Source organism: Otolemur garnettii, unplaced genomic scaffold (genome assembly GCF_000181295.1).
Source record: "Otolemur garnettii isolate 467f Iridium unplaced genomic scaffold, OtoGar3 scaffold00064, whole genome shotgun sequence".
Classification (NCBI taxonomy): Eukaryota; Metazoa; Chordata; class Mammalia; order Primates; family Galagidae; genus Otolemur; species Otolemur garnettii.
This window is the reverse complement of record NW_003852459.1, coordinates 10506192-10529674: the sequence shown is the minus strand read 5'-3', so window position 1 is coordinate 10529674 and position 23483 is coordinate 10506192. Positions and strand designations below refer to the sequence as shown.

Genomic DNA, 23483 nt, shown 5'->3' with positions numbered 1-23483 from the left:
AAAAAAAAAAAAAAAAAATATATGGCTGAGCGTGGTACCTCATGCCTGTATCCAGCACTCTAGGAGGCCAAGGCGGGTGGACCTCTTGAGCCCATCAGCTCGAGACTGGCATGAGCAAAAGTCAGACTCTAATTCTACTAAAAATAGAGGCAAGAGGATTGCTTGAGCCTGAGCTAGAGGGTGCTGTGAGCTATGATGCCACAGCACTCTACCTAGGGCAACAACTGGAGGCTCTGCCTTAAAACCAAAAACCAGATATTATAGTGGGTGACTATAGTCCCACCTACTTGGGAGGCTGAGGCAAGAGGATCACCTAAGCCCAAGAATTTGAGGTTGCTGTGAGCTATGACAACACTAAAATCAACACAATTTCCCCCACTTTCTGTTTGCTTCTAATAAATGCTGAGAAAATAAAAGCTAATAGACCTCTTTAGTAGCTAATAGACCTACTTTGTAGTAGGCAAGTCTTCGCTTAACTACAAACTGTGGACTAATATGTTTGTCAGGCCAACAACACAAATCACTTTATTTGGCAAGAGGGGAAACTATCTGGAGCTCTTGAGTGGAAGAACTACTGAAGTAATAAAGCTGCCAATACATGACCTACATGCCTAAAAGGAGCTCTGGCACTACACTGTTATCTTTATAAATTTTCAATGCAACCACTGTTTTTATTTTATTCATAGTTGCTACCAAATTGTGTCAGTTATTCTTAAAAAATAACATTTTTCTTTCATTTCATTAGAGCTATATATATGGGCTCAAGATTCTCATCAAAGAGAACTACTATTCTCTAAAAAAAAAAAAAATCTGTTATCTGGCATAGATTTTGTATTGGCTTAAATGTCTTACCTAGGTATTTCTTTATTCCTATTCAAAATGCTATGTTCTAATATAAAAATAGTCTTAAAAAATGTCTAAAATATTCTCTTCTTGTGCTACCTTTGTCCATCATTCATAACTAGTATCACTCCACCTCAAAAGCTGCCACCTGGAATAGCTACACATATATGTAGGTAACAGCTATTAAGGATTACATAGAAACCTACTTTACTAAGAAAGAATTTCCTAAGGCTTCAAGATTCCCATGCTACCTTAGTCCTTCTGGACTAAATTTTGTCATCCCTTTGTAATCGCATCTTTTTAGTCTGTTACAGCTTTTTTCCCAATTAAAAGTTGCATATCTTCTGGCTACTATATACTTAATCTATAGGAACTATTAAATATAGTTTGGGGGCTGGGCAAAGTTGGTCATGACGATCATCTCAGCACTTCGGGAGGCTGAGGAGGGAGGATCCCTTGATAAGAGTTTGAGACCAGCCTGAGCAAGAGTGAAACCCCAGACCCAAAAATAACTGGGCACATGCACCTGTAGTCTCAACTACATAGGAGGTTGAGGCAAGAGGATAACCTGATCCCAAGAGTTTGAGGTTGCTGGAAGCTATGACTCACTAGTACTCTACTCAGGGCAATAAAATGATACTATCTCAATAAACAAACAAACAAACAAGTATGTATTTTAGCAAATACAGTGATACTGTCTTAATAAATAAATAAACAAATAAGTATATTATGTTAGTAAATACAGTCTTAACAACATACTGTGGCTGGTGGTTTCATATTTTCTTTCTTATCCTTTGTTAGTGCCAATAAGGAATCTCTTTTACCACTTGATTTTCTTTCCATACCACTTATCTTCATATTTAATTGTGAATTTTCTGTCTGTTTTATTGAAAATAAAACAATCTCATTAAGTTCAACTGTATTATTTTACTTCTCCTTTTCACATTTTTAAAATTCTAATCTAGTAAGTATTTATTTCAAATAATGTCAAATTTCTTCTGATTATTCAAACCTATAAAAATCAAAGAAAACAAATCTACTAATTCAGTAACAGCAAATGGCTTTGTTATCTCTAACTTTAGAGCAGGTGCTCTGCACCACTTAATTTTATGAATTCTGAAAATAATAAATACATAATTACTATAATGTCAAACAAGTTACTGAACTCAAATATTCTACCTATACTGGGAGTATCCTAAAAGAAAACTGAAAATCAGGCTCAGTGCCTGTGGCTCAAACAGCTAAGGTGGCAAGTTTGAATCCAGCCTGGGCCCGCCAAACGACGATGACGGCTGCAACCAAAAACAGCCAGGCGTTGTGGCAGGCATCTGTGGTCCCAGCTACTTGGGAGGTTGAGGCAGGAGACTTCCTTGAACCTAGGAGTTGGAGGCTGCTGTGAGCTGTGATGCCATGGCACCCTACCCAGGAGGACAGCTTGAGGCTGTCTCAAAAAAAACAAAAAAACAAAACAAACAAAAAAACCCCTGAAAATCATAACTTTATACATTAAACAATAAAGAGGAGGCTGAAGTGGGAGGATCACTTGAGGTCAGGAGATAGAGACCAGGCTGAGCAAGAGAAAGACCCGCCTCTACTAAATATAGAAACATTAGCTGCGCCTTGTGGCGTTTCACAAGTGAATAGCTTAAGTCCAGGCGTTTGAGGTTGCTGTGAGCTATGATGATGTAGCACTCTACCGAAGTGACAGAGTGAAACTGTCTAAAACCAAAACCAAAAAAATGAGAGTTAATAATGCATATAAATTACAGATTACATATATACCGCCTGTAATATTCTGAAATTAAGAAATAAAAAATAGAATGCTACAAACACACTTTCCCTCAACAGAATATTTGGCTCTTATAAACAGATTCTAAATGAAAAACTGCTATACCTCATTTGTTCTTTCTTTATTTAGAGACAGTCTTACTGTGTCACCCTCCATAGAGTACTGGGACATCATAGCTCACAGCAACCTCAAACTCCTGGGCTCTAAGTGATTCTTTTGCCTCAGTCTCTGGTACCTGGGATTACAGGTGCCTGCAACAATGCCTGGCTACTTTGTCAAGATGGGGGTCTCACTCTTGCTCAGGCTGATCTCGAACTCTTGAGCTCAGGCAAACTACCTGCCTCAGCCTCCCAGAGTGCTAGGATTGCAGGCATGAGCCACAGCATACAGCCACCTCATCTGTTCCTAAATAGAAAAATGTTTAAGAATATTCCACCTCATGGGTATATAATATATGTAATATCCATGACTTTCTTCCTCTAAACTCCTAGATCTTCAGGCAGTATCAAAGAATTTTAGTCCTAATGTATAATGTGATAACAAAGACATGTTTTCTGATAGAAAAAAATGAGAAAATTAATAGGAAAAAATGAGGGTAGCTCTTGCTTAGACATGTACTGGTAACTATTATTTCTAATTTTTTCCAAATCAATACTTAACTATGTATTTTAACAACCACAAACTAACATAGTACACACAAGGCACCTGAGTTCAAAAAAGATTAATGAATGAGAATTAGAGATTACAGATGAGAATCACTAGTGAAAAATTTTGTCTTTAATTCATAAAGTATTTTAGTCCAGACAATGAACAATACAGAGAAACTCTATGTTATAGAACTCTTTTCTGTTCAGATCCCATGTGTTTGGCACTTAACAATCAACAAACGATTCAAACTTCATTTAAAAGTTAAAAAACAAAAAACAATAAAAACTCAAAACTTACTGTATCTGAATATGGTTCACTGGATTCCTCCACCATTTCAACAGTTTCCAAACCAGGCAACAGAAGCAGAAATTTTTGTTTGGCTTGTCTTAGTACTGACCTTTTAAAAAGTACATAAACATATATATCTTGAGTCAAGTACCAGTGAACATACTAACAAAAGCACTTTACTTATAATTTTAGAGCAGCAAAATACGTTGGGCTTAATCAAAGGCTACTTCTTTCTATACAAATATAAAACTAGGAGAAATTAGAGAATTTTTATATCTTTCCTTATACTTCTCTGAATTTCCAAATTTTCTTCTTTAAAAAGGTATCAAACTTTCCAAATTTTTACAATGGCAAAAGCTAAACATAAGTACAAATATTACGTCAATGATTCATGTCTAGCTTTAAAAACCATCTATTTCCTCCCTTTCTTGTTTATTAAGAATAACTTTAAATTGCTTTTCTTGGTTCCTGAAGTGAAGGTTATGCTAAGCACCAAAGAAAATGTCAAATAATATTTAGTAATTTCCTTCTACTCCAAATAATAGTATTTCAATTAAGGAATCCTCTGCAATAATTCCCCATAAGAAAAGTTTAGTTTAAACCAAGATACCAATTTACAAATATCACAATACAATAGTTATATAAAAGTTTTGACGCTGGCATACTTTAACTCATCAGGATAAATCAACACTGTCACTTTAGCAAATGTGGCATTCCAGAACTGAGCACTCTGTTTTCGAATCTGTTTATTCTTATGCAGAAATGTTATGCATAACAATGGAGAGAGTTGTTCAAGAAGTTCACTGTCAAATGCTCCAGTGTAGCTGAATTGTAGACAAGCAATAATTTCTCCTAGTAGCTTTTCTAACTAGGAAAAAAGAAAAAAATAAAAGGAAAAAATATACTAAACATTAACTTGCAGAACATATTGCTATTTTAATTTTTTAATATTTGAATGATTTTAAACAAGCTTCTGCTATTGCCCTTGAATATATATTCCTCTTTATAAACTGACAAATTATCAGAGAAATTTTCTTGACAATAGATATTTTTAAAAATCTCAATTTGTTATTTTCCATTCATAGAAAAAAGTTGTTTTTACATCATTTTAACAAGAATAGTTGCCCACACAAACTAACTAAACTCAACTCCTAGAAAACATTGGAGCCAGTTGTACTTATTCAGGGAACACTTGGGATCTAGTAGCAGCAGAATAGAGCAGCCTCCACTGAGCACTACAATCTGGGGAAAGGGGGGTGACTTGGCTCACAAAGTGGGTGCAACTGTGTGGGGCCAGAGCCAAGGCCCAGCCAAACAAGAGTGGACCTACATATGCAGGGAGATCCCAGGGTCCTCCCTAGATGTGGGCCAAGCAGCCTCAGAAGCTCTGACCCCAGCTCATGGCCCTCTTGTCCAGGGCCCTGGATGTGACAGAGAAAGAAGAGCTCCTGGGAGAGATGGAAGGGCAGCCTTCACAGAGTAGGAGGTTATGGTAGGGTGGTGCGATCTGCACCTTAACCAGGGAAACATTAGGCCTCTCTGGATATATCTCTTCCAATTGAGAGCTGGCCAATTTCTTGAGGGGTTGGGTCAAAAATGTGGTTGCCCATGATCTATAGGAGCACAAATACCATATATATAAGTGAAATAGGAGTCAATGAATTAATACATCATTAAATCCTTTAAAAAAAAACTATCTGTGAATGTCTATTAAAAATCAAGTATAAAACCCCCCTTAAAAATGAGGAGACTTAAGTTTAAGGAAGACAATTTATCTAAACGCCACTATTTTGGAGGGAAGATAGATAATTAGGATGCTCCATGCCTACACTATGATCTGTAAAAATGGGAATAATTATGATGTCTCCTCCTGTCAAGATACCAGAACTTACATATACAAACACTGCCTTCCAAATTAAAAAAATAAACTCCATCATGTAAGTATATATAGACAATTGTGTATTTTTACCTTGTTGTTCAGACAACTATACACTTTAGGAACTTCATCAAGCCTGGGAAGAAAAACCCATCAGTTAAGAGTACTGTTTATATTTTAGTAAGTAAACACTATTTACTGATCTAAATCTAAACATGAAGTAATACAGCCATACAAGAAATACATACGTAATGATACCAAAATGTGTCCCAAGGTTTAATGATAAAAAAATCAAACTGCCAAATATTAGGCATGAAACAATCTTTTAAATCACAGAAAATATCTAAAATACTCCTCAAAGTATTCACACTAGTTACTTGTTCCAGCATATTTTTCAAAGCATAAACTATTCTTTTTTTTTTTTGAGACAGAGCCTCAAGCTGTCTCCCTGGGTAGAGTACTGTCGCATCACAGCTCACAGCCACCTCCAACTCCTGGGCTCAAGCGAGTCTCCTGCCTTAGCCTCCCAGGTAGCTGGGACTGCATAAACTATTCTTGATGAAATAAAAACTTAGCTTTGCGCTTTATAAAATCCTTCCCTATGAGTTTAACTTATAAAAAATAAACTGTATGATTGAACCACACAAACCTACTATAAAAATACTGATAAAGCCTTTTGAAATAGTTCTATAAGTACATTATTGAATTTTTCAGAATTTAAGGTACTGCTTATTTCAAATGTAAAGGGCAATGTAGAATTAAAACTCTTGGAGATTAATTAAGAAACTTAAATATGCGTATCATTTCAACCAACATTTTTACCCTTAAAAATCACCTTCTACAGAAACAGTGACTAATGTGGTCAATGATTTATTTACAAATAATGTTTCACTATTTGAGGGGAAAATGCAAGAAAAGACATATCTGCTAAATAAGAAACTGGATAAAAAGCATAAAGAGGGTCAAATGCCATCAGGTAGAAGCTGGGAGCCTGTAACTCACATGGCTAAGGTGCTAGCCACATACACCAGAGCTGGCAGGTTCGAATCCAGCCTGGGCCTGCCAAACGACAATGACAACCACCACCAAAAAACAGATAGGCATCTGTAGTCCCAGCTACTTGGGAGACTGAGGCAAGAGAATCGCTTAAGCCCAGGAGTTGGAGGTTGCTGCGAGCTGTGACACCATAGCACTTTACCCAGGGCAACAACTTGAGGCTCTGTCTCAAAAAAAAAAAAAAAAAAAGAAAGAAAGAAAAGAAACTGAATACATACGTTTAATTCAAAGCTACTAACACCAAATACTTACTTTGAGTTTTCATAAAGTAACATCAGAGGTTGTGTTAAAGTTGCAAATATTTTTCGGGTCATAGATGGCAAAGAAATACGTCCAAGTACGCTGGAGAGAATGTTGGTGATTGAACTGCCAATAGCGAAGAGGGTATCAGAATGTTCTTCCTTGAAACTCAGAGTGTGGAAGGAATAGATTACTTTCACAATAAGTTTAAATAAAGAAGTCAATTTCCCTAAGGGCTCATTCTTCTTTTTGTTCCAATCTGAAGGTCTCTGTGGTGCTAAGATAAAATTGAAATGGTTAAGAATTCAAGTATACTGGAAATAGTGTCCACCTTTACAATTTCTCTCTCACATTTAATGACAGATTTATCAAATAGATGTGCTTTTGTCAACTGATAGCCCAAGAAAACCTTAAAATGATATACTGTTAATAGATGAATATCGCTAGAACATCAACATCTTTACAAATCAGAATGGGCAATAAAGAAAAACTATTTGCAGATCGAGAATAAGAATTCCAGAAAAAGTCTGTTGTCTAAGGTTAAATTATATAATGCATTTCAAACTTTTATTTACATTCTTTAGCATTTCAAAACTAATTTGTAGGAAGTACTAAATTACATTAGATTCCCATATTAACTTTTAAAAGCTAGTTTTTAAAATAAGAAAAAACTGCCATTAGTAAATGGCCATTTCCTCTCTCACCTATAGTACACTAATCTTTACAAATAACACCCCAGCCCTGGTTTATGTGGCTAGCATCCTAGCCGCTGACCTATAGGTGTCGAGCCAAGGCTGAATATCTTGTACCAACACTCTCAAAGAAAAATGGAGACATATCAAAAGGTCTTAAGAGCCAATATGAAAGGACTCTTAGTCCCTAAATCTGGGACAGCTTCAATGTTAAAAGAATGAATTACAGCCCCCTGAATAAAATGGAAATCCAGAAGTTCACAGTAATAAAGTAAATGGGAACATGGAAACTACACTTATATTAGATTGCTACCTATACCTGGAAGGGATGAGCGTCTACTAATGCTCAATCAATTAATTCTAGAATGCTTATAGGAATATAATGAGACAACTAATTAAAACAAGGTACAGCTTTTAGAATGTAATTGATAGAGATAAACATCTTGATACAAACTAAATCAAAGGAAACAATGTGAACTATCATTTCAGGAAATATAGTTTTAGGCAAAAAGTATCAACGAATGATCAACTCATGGTTGGAAGTTTGCTAAGAAACAGGATATTTACACAGTCTCAAACTGCCACAAAACACTAATTTATTCATTGTAAGTATTTATTAATTTTATAGTAGAAAATATGGAAGATGCCATCTCAACCAAATAGTAAATGCTAATCCCAAGTAATAGAAATAATGAACTATGAAAGAACTGTAGCATTACTTTTATGGTATTCCTGTGAAGAAATGAATGAAACCTGAATCTAACAGGAACTCTAAATAGTAGCACTGGCTGAGTAGTCCACGTTTAAAGGACACAAAAGACACAACTAAGATCTGTCATCCTTTCAAATGGCTCTGCGAAGGAGGGCAAAAAAGAATAAAATGTATTCATGGGTTCAAGGCAGGGGGTAGATAAGAGAAATGCAGTCAACTGTAAACTGAGGAATGTGAGTAAAGGATATGAAGTTTCTATGTAGAATTTTGGAAGTTTTTCTCTAAATCTGAAATTACCATAAAATAAGTCACTAAAAATCCTAAAATGATCCTGATGCATAACTCTTAATAGTAACAATTCCCTTTCAGCTAGTCATAATTTTGTCTACTCAGAACTTGTGCCAGCATATTATAGAAATTTCTCCATTCTGTAAATTTAAACAGCCAGAGATCCTTGTTCTATACCAACGTGGTTCTCAACGTTCCTAATGCCTCGACCCTTTAATACTGTTCCTTATGTTGTGATGACCCCAACCATAAAATTATTTTTGTTGCCACTTCATAACTGTAATTTTGTTAGTTATGAATTGTAATGTAAATATCTGATATGTAGGATGTATTTTCATTGTTAGAAAGGGGTCGTGACCCACAAGTTGATAACCACTGTTCTAGACAGACACAGAGTAAAAAAGACAAGACACAGTTGTAACTATGGGTTTATAGATCATGGCTCAGATACTTGGTTAAATCTAATTTTTTAGAAATTCTATCACAGGTAAAATTATGTCAACATGAGCTAAAATCATCTTTGTCCTATGAAACTTCTCGCAAATTAACTTCTGATATCACTTGTTAGCATTGTGATGTCATTTTTAATAGTTACAGAATTCAGTGATAATTCTATTTCTCTGACACACTGAGGTAATCAGATTCCAAGAGAAGAAATGAAATTACTAAGTCAAGTACATCTATGGCACTCAGGATGCTCCAACCTATAATATATTTCAGGCACTTACCATGTCACTCTGTATTTCTATTTAGTAAAAACTCGACAACAAAAAAGATTCTAAAGGCTAGGTGCCCACTGCTCTGTGGTTAGGGTGCCAGCCACAGTGGTTCGAACCCAGCCTGGGCCTGCTAAACAGCAATAACAAATGCAAAAAAAAAATAGTGAAGCGTTATGGCAGGTGCCTGTAGTCCCAGCTACTTGGGAGGCTGAGTCAAGAGAATCACATAAGCCTAAGAGTTTCAGCTGTGATGCCACAGCACTCTACCAAGGGTGACATAGTCAGACTCTGTCCGTGCCCCGCCCCCCAAAAGATTCTAAAATCTAAATACATTTTAGAATTCTTTAATTCATCAATGATAGCTCTGGTTTGTGCAAAATTTGAGTATTTTTCTAATCTTTAAACAGAAAAAAATATCTCAACATCAACTAACATTTTTCATTAATGTGAGATTATCATTTCCTATAGGCTATGAATATATAAACATAGGTGAATAAATTCTATTTCAAAGAATTAGTACATTAAAATAGTGATCAACTGCAAAACAATGTAAAATGAACCAAGATGTGTCCTTTTGAAAATCAGACTTGCTATTTTATTTGTCCAGTTTTAACAAAACATGATAAAAACTGAGCTAACTTGTTAGGATAATTTTGTTTCCTTTAAAATAATAACCAACTCATTCTATGATTTCCTTTTCAAAGTTAATGTCAATCCAATGGCTATTTTCAAATCAGGTTTCCAAATAAAAACATTTTAAATAATGTCTACATTTCTTGTCCAGATAATCCCTCATTATCAGATGGAAAGAGTAAAATCATTTGTATTAGACAATCTCTAACTAGGATAATATTTATATTTCTGTGTTGTTAGTAAACAAAGTAAAGACATCATGTGTATTTGTGTGTGGGGGAGAACAAGAACATATAAACTCCCAGCACAGTATATGACATGGCTTAAGAATTTCTAGTTAGTAAAATGAGGTGGGAAACGTGATTAGGATTTTCCCTGACAACAATTTAGAAGTGCTTATAAAATACTAAGATGGCACACAACAAATGAAGGTAAAGAAAATACTTACATTTAACTTTGGGCTGGTATTTAATATCATATGGAGAGAAGTCTATGCAATCAACCATTAATGTAACAATATGAACAATCCTATCCAAGAAAAACAAATTCTAGGGAAGAGAAGTACTGTAATTAGAAGCATTCAACTATGGCATAGTATTCAATAATAAGAAAGAAATACAATACTTTTACTCCCACAAATACGATAAAACACATCCATAGCTTACACCAGATAAACTACATTAAAGACAAGTTACATGTTGTTTAAGAACATGCTTTGAGAAATGTGTCATTAGGTGATTCTGTCACTGTGGGAATAATACAGAGTGTACTTATACAAACCTACATGGTATAGCCTATTCCACCCCCAGGCTATAAGGTATAATCTATTGCTCCTAGGCTACAAACCTGTACAGCATGTTACTGTGCTAAATACTGTAGGCAACTTTAACACAATGGTAAATATCTGTTATCTAAACAGAGAAAAAGTACAGTAAAAATACAGTATTATATCTTAAGGTACCACTATTGGATAAATAATATGGTCATTGTTGACAAATATGTTATATGACACATGTCTACATAATTGTAAATACTTTCCAGTTAATTGCTATGTAAAAAAATACTGTACTTTCTGTTCCTCAGCATTTAGGGAAATAACTCAACTTTAAGATGCCCATAAAATTCAACCATCAAGTTAAGAATGGAAATACTAGACTCATAAGATTCTTTATCAAATGCCAAGGTATTCATTTAGCCCAAGCTCCTCCAAACCTTTCCCTCCTCTCCACACCTCTCAATCCAACAGAAACAAAAACCAATCCACAGACACATTGAAGACTTCTCAGAAAGACCAGGTGCAGTGCCTCAGCCTGTGATCCTAAGAGTCTGGGAGGCTGAGGTGGGCGGATCACCTGAGCTCTTGAGTTCAAGACCAGCCTGAGCAAGAGCAAGACTCCCTCTCTAAAAATAGCCCAGTACTGTGGTGGGTGCCTGTAGTCCCAGCTACTTGGGAGGCTGAGGCAAGAGGGTCTCTTTAGTCTAAGAGTTTAAGGTTGCTATGAGCTACAATGCCAAGGCACTCTACTAAGAATGGAAAAAGTAAGACTGTCAAAGACTTCTTGGAAATGTAATAGGTGGTGATGGGTGGAAGGAGACTAAAAATAGAACAAAATTACAGCACACCTGAAAAAAAAACCAAAAACTAAGAGCTTTGCTAGGAGAACCTCTGTGTAACACAAGACATTAAAAAAATGTTTATAAAAAAAAGTCAAGTGATTAACTCTTAAGGGGCTGCTGAAATAAAAGTGTATAAAACCACTGTTTCTTCTCCATTTCTTCTCTATTACTTTCCATTTGTCTATTTTACTACTTTACATGTCTGCCCCAAAGATAGCTTCCCTGACAGAATGTAAGGGACAAAGGAGGATGGCAGTGCCCCATCTATGAAAGCAATATGGAAGGTCAGTCTAAATGACAAACTACATATTCACATAGGAAGGATATTTCTCGGTGATTTCTCCCTGCTCACAAAAAAAAGGTAAAGGATATCTATAACTACAATTTGTCATTAAAGTCAGAAAGACGTGGGCACTCTCTTGGTTTAAGAATACATTTCAGCTACCAATATTGATCAACATTAACCTTTAATGACAAATATGCACAATTATAAGGAGAATGAGCACCATGAAGAAAGGAAAGTATGTAAATACAAACTGAACTAATCCATGAGGATAGAGCAAATACCAACACACATGTGCACCATCAATACATAAACTACACATGTAGTTTACACATGAAGTCTATTCTAGAATGTTACCCAACTATTCACAGTAGTTATCTTTATTGAAGAGATGAGGAAGGAATAAAGAGACATTTTTAAGACTACAAACTTCCAAAGGGATTAACCTTAAAGGTCTGACATAGATACGAGGAAAGTGAGGTCTAGAACAGCCAAAGGCCTTGTGCTATTAAAGTGGCATAAGCACGAGACGGCATATAGTAGTGCAGTAAAAGATCCTTACTGTTAAGGCCAGGCGCAATGGCTCATGCTTGTAATCCTAGCACTCTGGGAGGCTGAGGCAGATGGATTGCTTGAGCTCACAGGTGCGAGATCTGTCGAAGCCAGAGGAAACCCTGTCTCTAAAAAAATATATAGGCGCCTGTTGTGGCAGGCACCCATAGTCCCAGCTGCTTGGGAGGCTGAGGCAAGAGAATTGCTTGAGCCCAAGAGTTTGAGGTTGCTGTGAGCTGTGATGCCACAGCACTCCACTGAGGGCAACAAAATGAGACTGTCTCCAAAAAAAAAAAAAAAAAAAAAATCCTCACTGTTATAAATCCTGAAACATGGACCATAGAAGTCCAGACACAATATTGTTTCACAAAGTGGTACTTGTTTTCAAAACTAACTTAGTCACTCATAAAACATAAGCGTTAGTAAATAATAGTCCACGAATGTGACCTTCACTTACTTGAAAAGAATCCTTTAAACTTTAAAAAGGCGATACTGTAATAAAACTCACCAAAAGGCCTTCACCTTCCAAACTGGACATTATCTTGGAACAAAGTTCCTCACAGCATAAATTCTCTTCTGCTGTTGCCACCAACGCAGCACAGCGAGCAAAAGCTCGATACAATTCTGACCAAGTTCTAAGCAAGGTCTTCATAGTAGCCTAATAATAATAAAAAAATTTTTACAAATTTATACCTATGTGTCAAACAGCTGACATAGTCAATACATCTTTTAGATTTTAAAAAAACAGTGAAATATTTAACATGTCAGAGAAGAGACTAATACATAAGGAAATAATATCCCTCCATCTCCACTGTAACTGAAGAGATGAAATAATGCTGACATACCAGCAATTATCAAAGGTCCAAAGGAACTTCTCTCTTCTTTCACCATTTCCCTTACTCCTAAGCTAATAGTAAGGTCGTAAAAAAGTCTTATTTTAAGAAAAATTACTATAGGAGCTCATTATAGAGTGAAATACTTCCAAATAATTGCAAATTCCTCACACATAAGAACTTAACAATGGCTTACCACAGGAAATTTCTGTACTGAAAATATATGGTTTATGGGTAAAATCAATGCACCATAGACAGCACTAAAATTATGTTCTAAGGCATCACCTTGATTTACTTCATTGGTCTGAAATAAGGAAAATAATAAAGTTAGATAAATTATCTTCTAATTCTCATCACAAGTAGTAACATAACATATACAGCAGGTAGAACTATGTCTCCCAATGATGAGATATTCAGAAGATACTGAGACTTCTAATCCTTAGAACCTGGGGACGTGACTTTATTTGGAAATAAAGCCTTTACAGATATAATCAAGTGAAGATGAAGTCATACTGTCTTAGGGCGGGCCCAAATCCAAGGAATAGCACACTTAATAAGAATGGAAAAATTTGGACAGAGGAAAGAATACCACACGAAGACAGAGGCAGAGAATCAAGTGATATGGTTACAAGCCGTAGAAGGGCAAGGACTGCCAGCAACCATCAACAAAGAGGCATAAATTTTTAGGTTTTCCCTCACAGATCCAGAAAGAACCTGTCCCCCTGGAACACCATGATCTCCAGAATGGCAAGAATAAATTCCTGTTGTTTTAAGCTGTGACTCTGCGGTATTTTGTTTTTAATAGCAAACCTGGGCAAGTAATGTGCTATGTCTTAGTCCTAAAAAGATTCCCAGAGGCAACTCTGAAATTGTCTACTACACATACACACCATTCAAACCAGGACTTAAAAAATAAAGGGCCTCTACTCTCCTTCCAACAGCGGGAAGCTATTCAGGAACATAAACCATTTTTCCTTTAAAAAGTATATTTAATTATGTAGCCTGAAGAGCTACTTCACTATAACATAAAAATTTGTTAAAGGTCTTCATTTCACTTCTCATTTACAGTGGAATCAGCCCAGAGTTTGTACTCTATTCCCTGTTGATAGTGCCAGTTTTGTTAAATATTCATGAATGTATGAATTAGTCACATCTTAAAAAATTCCTGGCTAGGTAGCACTCTGAAAGGCTCAGGCAAGAAGATTCCTTGAGCTCAGGAATTTGAGGCCAACTTAAGGAAAGTAAGACCATGTCTCTATTAAAAATAAAAAATGAGCTGGGCATGGTAGTACATGCCTATAGTCCCAGCTACTCAGGCTGAAGTAGGAGGACTGCTTGAGCCCAGCAATTTGAGGTTGTGGTGAGCTGAGGCCATGACATTCTAACCAGGTGACAGAACCTCTAAACAAACACACAACTGAGTAATTTTTGACTTGGTGGAAACTATATAGCTCTTAGGTAATCTGCGTCTTGATCACAGAAATATATAGCCTAGTCATGATTACTTTTATTATCAGTAGCTGTACTAAGAGTACTGAAAGAACTGAATATATAAACACAAGAATTTATGCATATTATGAGTGAGCCTTCTAGTTTTATAATCCCTAGCAGAGAAAATGAACCTGATTAGTCCCTATTAAGTGGTAACTTTATCAGTAAGCGGAAATGCAACTAAATCAAGCCAATTCCACTAGTAAAAAGTATTTAACATATTCTATTCAAAGTCAAACTTCTTTTGTACTAGAATGCTTATCGAAGCTCAATTTATAATTGCCAAAACATGGACACAACCTAAATACCCACCAACCCAGGAATGGATTAAAAAACTTAGTACATGTATACCATGAAATACTACTTAGCCATTAAAAAAAAGGGAGACTTTTTAATTTTTCTATTAACCTGGAGAGAGCTGAAACACATTCTTCTTAGTAAAGTATTACAAGAATGGAGAAGCAAAAATAGAATGTACTCAATCCTAATATGAAGCCAGTAGACAATCTAATACATGCCCATGTAAGAGAAAAAAAATTAATTCAAGGTGGGGGGGGGCAGGAGAAAGAGGGAGTAGGGGAGTTGGGAGGAGGGAGATGGGTGTGCTCTCACTTTATGGACATAATGTTAAGGTGTATGGCAAACCTCTTGGGGACAAGACGATAAGAGGGACTCCACAGGGTGGCCATAAAGTTTGGGTATTTTAAATTGCATGCTAACTTTATAGCCACTCTGTACCTAACAAATGCAAACATAGTAACCTAATTCTTGGTACCCTCAAATTAACCTAAAATAAATACAATAAAAAGAAATTCAAACTTCTATTCATTTCCCCATGTTCTCCAACAAGAAAAAAATAAAGGGAAAATATTCTCTAAACTTTTAGGGAAACATGTGGCAGACTTATATCATACCTGATTAATCAATTCTGTTAACGGTGTGACTATGATACTCCACACTCTCCAGAGATGCTCCGTATTTTCCAAATGCTTTATATTTTGATTAATAACATTTAAAACAGAGTCACTGAAAGCTAATGGTGAAGTTGGACCAGAAAGAACACAGCTTACAAGTGTTTCAAGATTGAGAAAAAACCTGAAGAAAAAATTGTGATGTGTTAATCAATATTTTGCAGAAATACATTAATTGAACTTTAATAAAATTCTAAAAATAGTAACAGAAAAAAATGAGATTCTGAAGTCATTTTGATTTTTTTTTTTGTAGAGACAGAGTCTCACTTTATTGCCCTCAGTAGAGTGCCGTGGCGTCACACAGCTCATAGCAACCTCCAACTCCTGGGCTTAGGCAATTCTCTTGCCTTAGCCTCCTGAATAGCTGGGACTACAGGTGCCTGCCACAACGCCCGGGTATTTTTTTTTTGTTGCTGTTGCAATTTGGGGCTGGGTTTGAACCCACCACTCTTGGTATATGGGGCCAGCGCCTTACCCACCAAGCCACAGGTGCCACCCTAGTCATTTTCATTTTAAAAAACTTATTAAATAAATGAATTTTTAAAATCTCTTCCATTACGTAACGTTTCCAAGATAAAACAACATAAAGTTTTAGGTTATTTGATGTACAAACTTACCTTTCATCTGCTATACCACATTCCAAGAGGTTGCTGAAAGTTAACTGAATTAAGAACAAAGCTGGAGTTCCCTGAAGAAGAAAATAAAGTTATCTCAGTTATAAAGAATGGCATGCTTGTTTTCTACCATCAGTTACACAAGAAATATAATTGTTACAGCATAAGAAATTGCCATTACACAGGATATTTTCGGCATTACAGAATAGTAAATTTATTTCTAAAAACTATACACAAAAATCCAATCCTTTATATTCTTATCATAGCTGCTCCCTTTACAAGAGAAATCAAGAAATGGTGAGAGATTCCAAGATATAAAAACATTTCCTTAAAATTGCTAAACCCACAATCCTACCTCCCACATACAGTAAGTACATTTTACATTACTTAATGTTCTTAAGCTTCCAAGATTTATAACATTAATCAGCACTATTATTGTATATAAAAGCAGTACTAGTCTTCCATAGAAATAAGGAAAATATTTTCATTATTCACATAGTACCATTACTATTTAATTCTTACATTAACTTATTACTTTATCAGTTTTCCCTTTAATTTAGGCAACATATTTCAAATCCACTAATCTCAAAATTTTACAGTATCACTTTTCTTATAGAGAGAAATAAATATATCACTTTTTTTTAAGGAAAAGAGAATATTTTGGGGAGGGCAATCTTTACAGCATTACATTTAGGATACTTGCATTAAGAATATCCATATTAGCAACCTGATATGCTGGTGAACCTAATACTTTCTGAGGAAGTCCTTTAACTGTAATTTCCATGAGGACCTAAGAGAAAGAAAATGTTTTATAGTAAATTGGCCCTAAAAATATTTAGTACAAGTCTGTTAGTGTTAATTATATTTTTTTAACCTCATGTGATAATTAATGCTTTCAGTTTAAAGTCTGTTTTCTCGGATCTTCTAAATTTCCATACAGTTAAATACACAAAGAAACATATACCTCCTTATGCTGTAATTACATACAGTCTTTTAAACAATTAATGATGATATGTAAATCATTAATGATATTTAACTTCGTGACTAACCTTTAATTTTACTTTGTTATGGAGTTTTGCCATCAAGTTTTGTAAATTCTGCTATATAAACGACCATAATTAATTACATTTTATTTTTATTTATTTTAGAGAGAGTCTTACTCTGTCACTCCTGGTAGAGTGCTGTGATGTCACAGCTCACAGCAACCTCCAACTCCTGGGCTTAGGCGATTCTCTTGCCTCAGCCTCCTGAGTAGCTGGGACTACAGGTGCCCACCACAACACCTGGCTACGATTTGTTGCAGTTTGGCCAGGGCTGGGTTTGAACTTGCCACCCTTGGTATATGGGGCCCGTGCCCTACTCACTGAGCCACAGGTACTGTCCCATAATTAATTTTAGTAGCATTAATGGACCTGGGGCTATTTTTTTATACTGCTAAAGGAAATTCTTATATAATTCTGCTAATGAATTATGTAACATCTGGTATCTAAAGCAAACAGTCAAAGGACGGCTAACTAAAAGTTGGGTCTAAGATTACTAACTCAAGCGAAGTGTGGTGGCTCATGCCTGTAATCTTTGCACTTTGGGAGGCTGAGGCAGGTAGAATGCCTGAGCTCAGGAGTTTAAGACCGGCCTAAGCAGAAGCAAGATCCCATTTCTATTAAAAACAGAAAAACCAGCCACGCACTATGACAGGCATCTATAGTCTCAGGTACAGGGTGATAGGGTGAGACTCTGGTCTCAAAAGAAAACAAAATTTGCTAATTTAAAATCTAACTGCAGTGGCTCATGCCTGTAATTTTAGCACTCTGGGAGGCCAAGGCAAGTGGATTGCTTGAGCTCACAAGTTCAAGACCAGCCCGAGCAAAAGCAAGACCCCTCTCTCTACTAAAAATAGAAAAACTGAGGCAAGAGGATTGCCCGAGCCCAAGTTGAAGGTTGCTGTGAACTATGTCTTGGTTGGAGAAGAGTTCATTTAAAACAATGTACGAGGCAGGGTGGTGCTTGTAGCTCAATGAGTAGGGCACCAGCCCCATATACTGAGAGTGACAGGTTCAAACCCAGCCCCGGCCAAACTGCAACAAAAAAACCCCCAGGTGTTGTGGTAGGCACCCGTAGTCCCAGCTACTTGGGAGGCTGAGGCAAGAGAATCACCTAAGCCCAGGAGTTGGGGGTTGCTGTGAGCTGTTAACCTCGGTATATGGGGGTGGTGCCCTACTCATAGAGCCACAGCACTCTACAGAGGGTGAAAAGCGAGACTCTGTCTCAAAAAACAAAACAAAGAAAAAACCCCCAATGTATCAGGCAATCATTATAGGTATCAGCAATCTTGTCATAAAAATAGGAGACATTTGAATTTCTTTAGTTCAAACATTGTATCTTTCACCTCATTTTCTCTGTATGGTTGACTCTTTTTCTTATTAATTTGAAGATTTATGTAGTTGCTGTTATAGTCATTTACTTTACTAAAAAGTTTCAAATGACTCTAAAGTCAACGTAAAAGCATTTATTATGGCTTGGCACCTAGAGCTCAAGCTGCTAAGGCGCCAGCCATATACACTGGAGCTGGTGGGTTCAAATCCAGGCTGAGTCTGCCAATAGTCCCAGCTGCTTGGGCGGCTGAGACAAGAGAATTGGTTAAGCCCAGGAGTTTGAGGTTGCTATGAGCTGTGACGGCCACAACACTCTACCCAGGGCGGTGGCATGAGACTGTCTCAAAAAAAAAAAAAAAGTCTTCCTAAAACTTGATCTGTGCAGTATCTTCAACATAAAATTCAAGTTCAGAATACGTTTTTTTTAAAAACAGACAGTCTCGCTTTATCACCCTTGGTAGAGTGCCGTTGTGTCACAGCTCACAGCAACCTCCAACTCTTGGGGTCAGCCTCCCAAGTAGCTGGGACTACAGGCGCCTGACACAATGCCCTAGCCATGGCCAGGCTCGGGTTTGAACCTGCCACCCTTGGTATATGGAGCCGGTGCCCTACCCCGAGTCACAGGCACCACCCAGAACATGGTGTTTAATGTCCAACATATAATTATTGCACTTACCAGTGTTCTGGATACAGGAAATACTTCAGACTTCACTACGCTTTCTAAAGATTTTATTAAGAAAGTCAAAACTTCAGAACCTGGTCTTTCTTTTTTGTTACCTATCAAAAAGCAAAAGGAAAGGTGTGGTTCTAAAAACATGTTTTTAGAGGTGAATACACATAGTTATAAAAAAAATTGTATTTTTTGAAGTACAGTTGACCTTTGAACAAGTTTTACCTGTGTGAGTCTACTTATATTCTTACTTTTTTTCCTTCTCTGCCACCCCTGAGACAACAAGACCCAGGCCTCCTCTAACTACTCAACAGCCCAATCAACATGAAGACTCTTATGACCATCTACTTCCACTGAATAAGCAGTAAATACATTTTCTCTTCCTTATAATTTCCCTAAGAATACTTTCTTTCATCTTACATTATTGTAAGTATATAACATACACAATATAGAAAATATGAGCAAATCAGTTGTTGATGTTACTGGTAAGATTTCTGGTCAATAGTAGCTATTAGTCATTAAGTTTTTGGAAAACCAAAAGTTGTGCCTGAGTGCCAGGTGCACTGGCTCATGCCTATAATCCCAGCACTCCAGGAGGCCTAGGCAGGTGGATTGCTGAGCTCAGGAGTTTGACACCAGTCTGAGCAAGAGTGAGACCCTATCTCTAGCTGGGTGTGTGGTAGGTATCTATAGTCCCAGCAAGAGATTGAGGTTGTTGTGAGCTACGATGTCACGGCAAGTCTAAAAAAACCAACCAAACAAACAACAAAACAAACCCAAAAGTTATACATGGCCTTTCAACTATATGGGGTTTGGACACTCCTAAATCCAGCACTGTTAATGGGTCAACTATAAATTAAAGTCTAGAAACTGTGATACTAAAAAAGATTTTAAAATAAATTTTATACACAAAAGTCAAACAATTCACTGGATGCTATAAAAATCATTTGTATTTAATCAGTGCAGTGGTGCTTACCAGATTCAGTAACTGACTTTACCAAGCTAATAAGTTCCTTCCAGATAGCAATGACAACTGCATCTGTCAAACCAAATAAATTTGAGTATTTTAAAGTAAAATAAAGTACATATCACAAAGGTTCTTCCTTTTATGCCTTATACTAAAGTAATAAAATTAACAATACACTAATATAATTTTGCTTGTGATACAAGTTCATAAAACATTACCTTATTGTGTTTAAAAAAATTAAACACTTCTTAAAAAAGGACTATATGTTAACACTGGGTTGCATAACCAAGGCTAAGTGCTTTCTTTTTTCCATTATCTTTATTTTCTGAATCTTCTGTTATTAATAACAATCACTTTTGAGACAAAGAAAACACAGATTCAGAAGGATTATCTGTGAAGATCAATAAAAATACAATTCATCATCTAATCAGTTAAACAGCAAACTATGTTGAAATTTCTATTCCTATTTGATACAACTGTAGAAGACAGAGGTTTAAAAGCAGATGAGGGAGCCAGAGAGCCTGAGTATCTAATAATGTCGTCACTTTGCACAAATTATTTACTTCTCCATACAACCCAGTTTCTCCATTTGTAAAGCAGACAAATGTAGGTGGTTGCTGTTATTAAATGAATATACATAAAGTTCTTATTGTATATTCTGGCCAATAAAGCAGGACTATACAAATATCTACTATTTTATCTTCTTTTTAAACACATATTTGAACAAATAATTAAAAAAATTCTCTTAATATATTTACCAGAGGCATCTTTTCCAACTGCAACAAAGCTATCACGAACAGCAGTGATAAGTGTATTTGCATGTTTGGAAAAAAAAGAAGGGCTGCTAATTAACGTATATTCAAGTGGTTCTGAAAGGGAAAGAACAAACAATGATTATGTGGAACAATGTATAAAGTATATTTCTTCCTATAAAATTTTATATGATTAGGAGATGTGTTTTTTATTTAAAAGATTCATACTTATTTCATACACTATTACAAATCGTTTTGGCTGTTTTGAAAGTATCATTTCTCTTCACTCCGACACACTGAGTTCTCAACTGTTTTAATAACTGAAATTAGGCCAGCCATGGTGCCCCACAACCATACTCCTAGCACTTTCAGAGGGAGGCCCAATCGGAACGAATGCTTAAAGCCAGAAGATTGAAATCTGTCTAGGATACACAAAGACATTTCTACACTATAGACCTCATCTCTCTAAAATTAAAAAAATTAGCCAGGAGTGACAACACATGCCTATTGTCCTAGTTCAGGGAGTTGGAGGCTGCAGTGAGGTATGAGTACACTAATACACTATAATCCGAGTGACAGAACAAGTCTTAGTCTCTTGAAAAATTTAAAAATAAATCAGAACAATTAAAATTATGAATATTTAAATACCTAGGCTCAGTACAAGTCTGTTTTGTTTAGCAAAACTCAAGACTTCTGGACCCAATAAAAAATGAAGCAACATTTCAAGCCCCAAAAGTTGAATGGAAGGAATCGCAGCCATTCCACCGAAACTGGAACTCGAGTTCATTCTTGGAGTTATAGGGGGTCCAAAAGGAGAAGAAGCACCTTTAAAAAAAGAAAGAAAGGGTAAGTTACTTAAGCTTTCTTTATTTTATAATGGCTACTCAAATGCACATGTATGTATTTCATTTCAATAAATTATACTTTTAAATATTTTTAGTTTAATTTTTGTAGGCATTAATCTATACACTGAACTATTAAAATGCCAACCTTTCTATAACTTAAATATAAAAATTTTAAAGATATAGAATGACATAAAATAACAAATAAGTGTCTTTAAATATGATATACACTAAGCCACATTTCTTATCTGCTCAGATGTGTTATTTTTAATAACACCACTAAGAATTTGGTTCTAAAACCAACAGAAGTTCATGTTAGTCATTCTGAGTTGTTTGTGATGTACTTCATTTAATGTGGTGGAAAAACATTTATATTTTCTAACCACAACAATGTACCCAGAACAATAAATAATAACAAAGAAAACAAACAAGAACACAGATTTTTGGTAAGGGTCCTAAAGATTATGAAATCCTTTATTTCATGTGAAAAACACTAAGCAAAACCTTCTCTGGAAACCTTTTGTAAAAGAGAAAAAACAGGATAGCTACCATTTACCTTTGTGTACAGGAGTCATAGGATTTAAACCTGAAGAAGTGGCTATACGAGATGAATTGCCTGGAGGTGAAGCACTGGAATCAATGCTTATCGTGCTTTGTATCAGAGGCACACAAACCTATGGACGTGAAAGTAGGAAAAATATCTATCTGTAAGCTGAATAACTGCCATATTTTAAAAAAGCTTTGCATGATATAAATTTCTTTAAAAAGCAATCTTAATTTTTTTTTTTTTTTGAGACCGAGTCTCAAGCTGTCACCCAGGTTAGAGTGCTGTAGCATCACAGCTCATAGCAACCAAAACTCTTGGGCTTAAGTGATTCTCTTGCCTCAGCATCCCAAGTAGCCGGGACTACAGGAGCCCCACAACACCCAGCAGTTTTTTGCTGTAGTTGTCATTGTTGTTTAGCAGGTCTGCCACCCTTGGTGTATGTGACTGGTGCCCTGCTGACTATGCTACGGGTGCTGCCACAATCTTAATTTTTGATATATATTAAATTTTATTGGTTGTTCTCATGCACAAACAGGCTAAATAAATGAAATTTAGGAAAATAAAATTCCTATAATTTTTATTTATTTTATGTATAATTTTATTTGCCCTTAACGTGTATTATCTGTATATTTGCTTATACACAAAAACCAACTTTTAAGTGTGGTGACTTACATCTGTAATCCTAGCACTCTGGGAGTCCACAGCAGGTGGATGACTTAAGCTCAGGAATTTGAGATCGGTCTGAGCAAGATTGAGACTCATCTCTACTAAAAACGGAAAAACTGTTTGGTACTGGCACCTATAGTCCCAGCTACTTGGGTGCCTGAGGCAAGAGGTTCTCTTGAGCCCAGGAGTTTGAGGCTGCTATGAGCCATGATGCCATAGCACTCTACCCAGAGCAACTAAAACTCTGCCTTAAAAAAAAAAAAGAAAAGAAAAAGAAAAAGAAACTTTCACAAATGTTGTTTTGAGTTTTACATTGGCAGATTCTAGAAAATAAAAAGTAAGATAACTTAAAAAACTTTTCTGGCTCAGTGCTCGTGGCTCAAGTGGCTAAGCCGCCAGCCACATACACCTAAGGTGGCAGGTTCAAATCCAGCCCAGGGCCTGCCAAACGATGGCTGCAACCAAAAAATAGCCAGGCGTTGTGGCAGGTGCCTGTGGTCCCAGCTACTTGGGAGGCAGAGG

General features: G+C 36.2%; 1 protein-coding gene across 3 annotated transcripts in view; it reads right to left on the bottom strand.

Annotated features, from left to right (window-relative positions):
- The window catches only part of RIF1 (replication timing regulatory factor 1), a 60308-nt gene that overhangs the window by 13854 nt on the left and 22971 nt on the right, over nt 1-23483 (bottom strand). For all 3 annotated transcript variants that reach the window (XM_023515033.1, XM_023515034.1, XM_023515035.1), the window contains 16 exons: nt 22305-22422; nt 21555-21731; nt 20913-21023; nt 20164-20226; nt 19194-19294; nt 16849-16935; nt 16149-16219; nt 15475-15655; nt 13266-13373; nt 12745-12894; nt 10233-10332; nt 6753-7017; nt 5538-5580; nt 4234-4436; nt 3578-3677; nt 1603-1722 (listed from right to left, as the gene is read on the bottom strand). In XM_023515033.1, the coding sequence (XP_023370801.1) occupies nt 1603-1722; nt 3578-3677; nt 4234-4436; nt 5538-5580; nt 6753-7017; nt 10233-10332; nt 12745-12894; nt 13266-13373; nt 15475-15655; nt 16149-16219; nt 16849-16935; nt 19194-19294; nt 20164-20226; nt 20913-21023; nt 21555-21731; nt 22305-22422 (1998 nt within the window). The remainder of the gene's footprint in view (nt 1-1602; nt 1723-3577; nt 3678-4233; nt 4437-5537; nt 5581-6752; nt 7018-10232; nt 10333-12744; nt 12895-13265; nt 13374-15474; nt 15656-16148; nt 16220-16848; nt 16936-19193; nt 19295-20163; nt 20227-20912; nt 21024-21554; nt 21732-22304; nt 22423-23483) is intronic.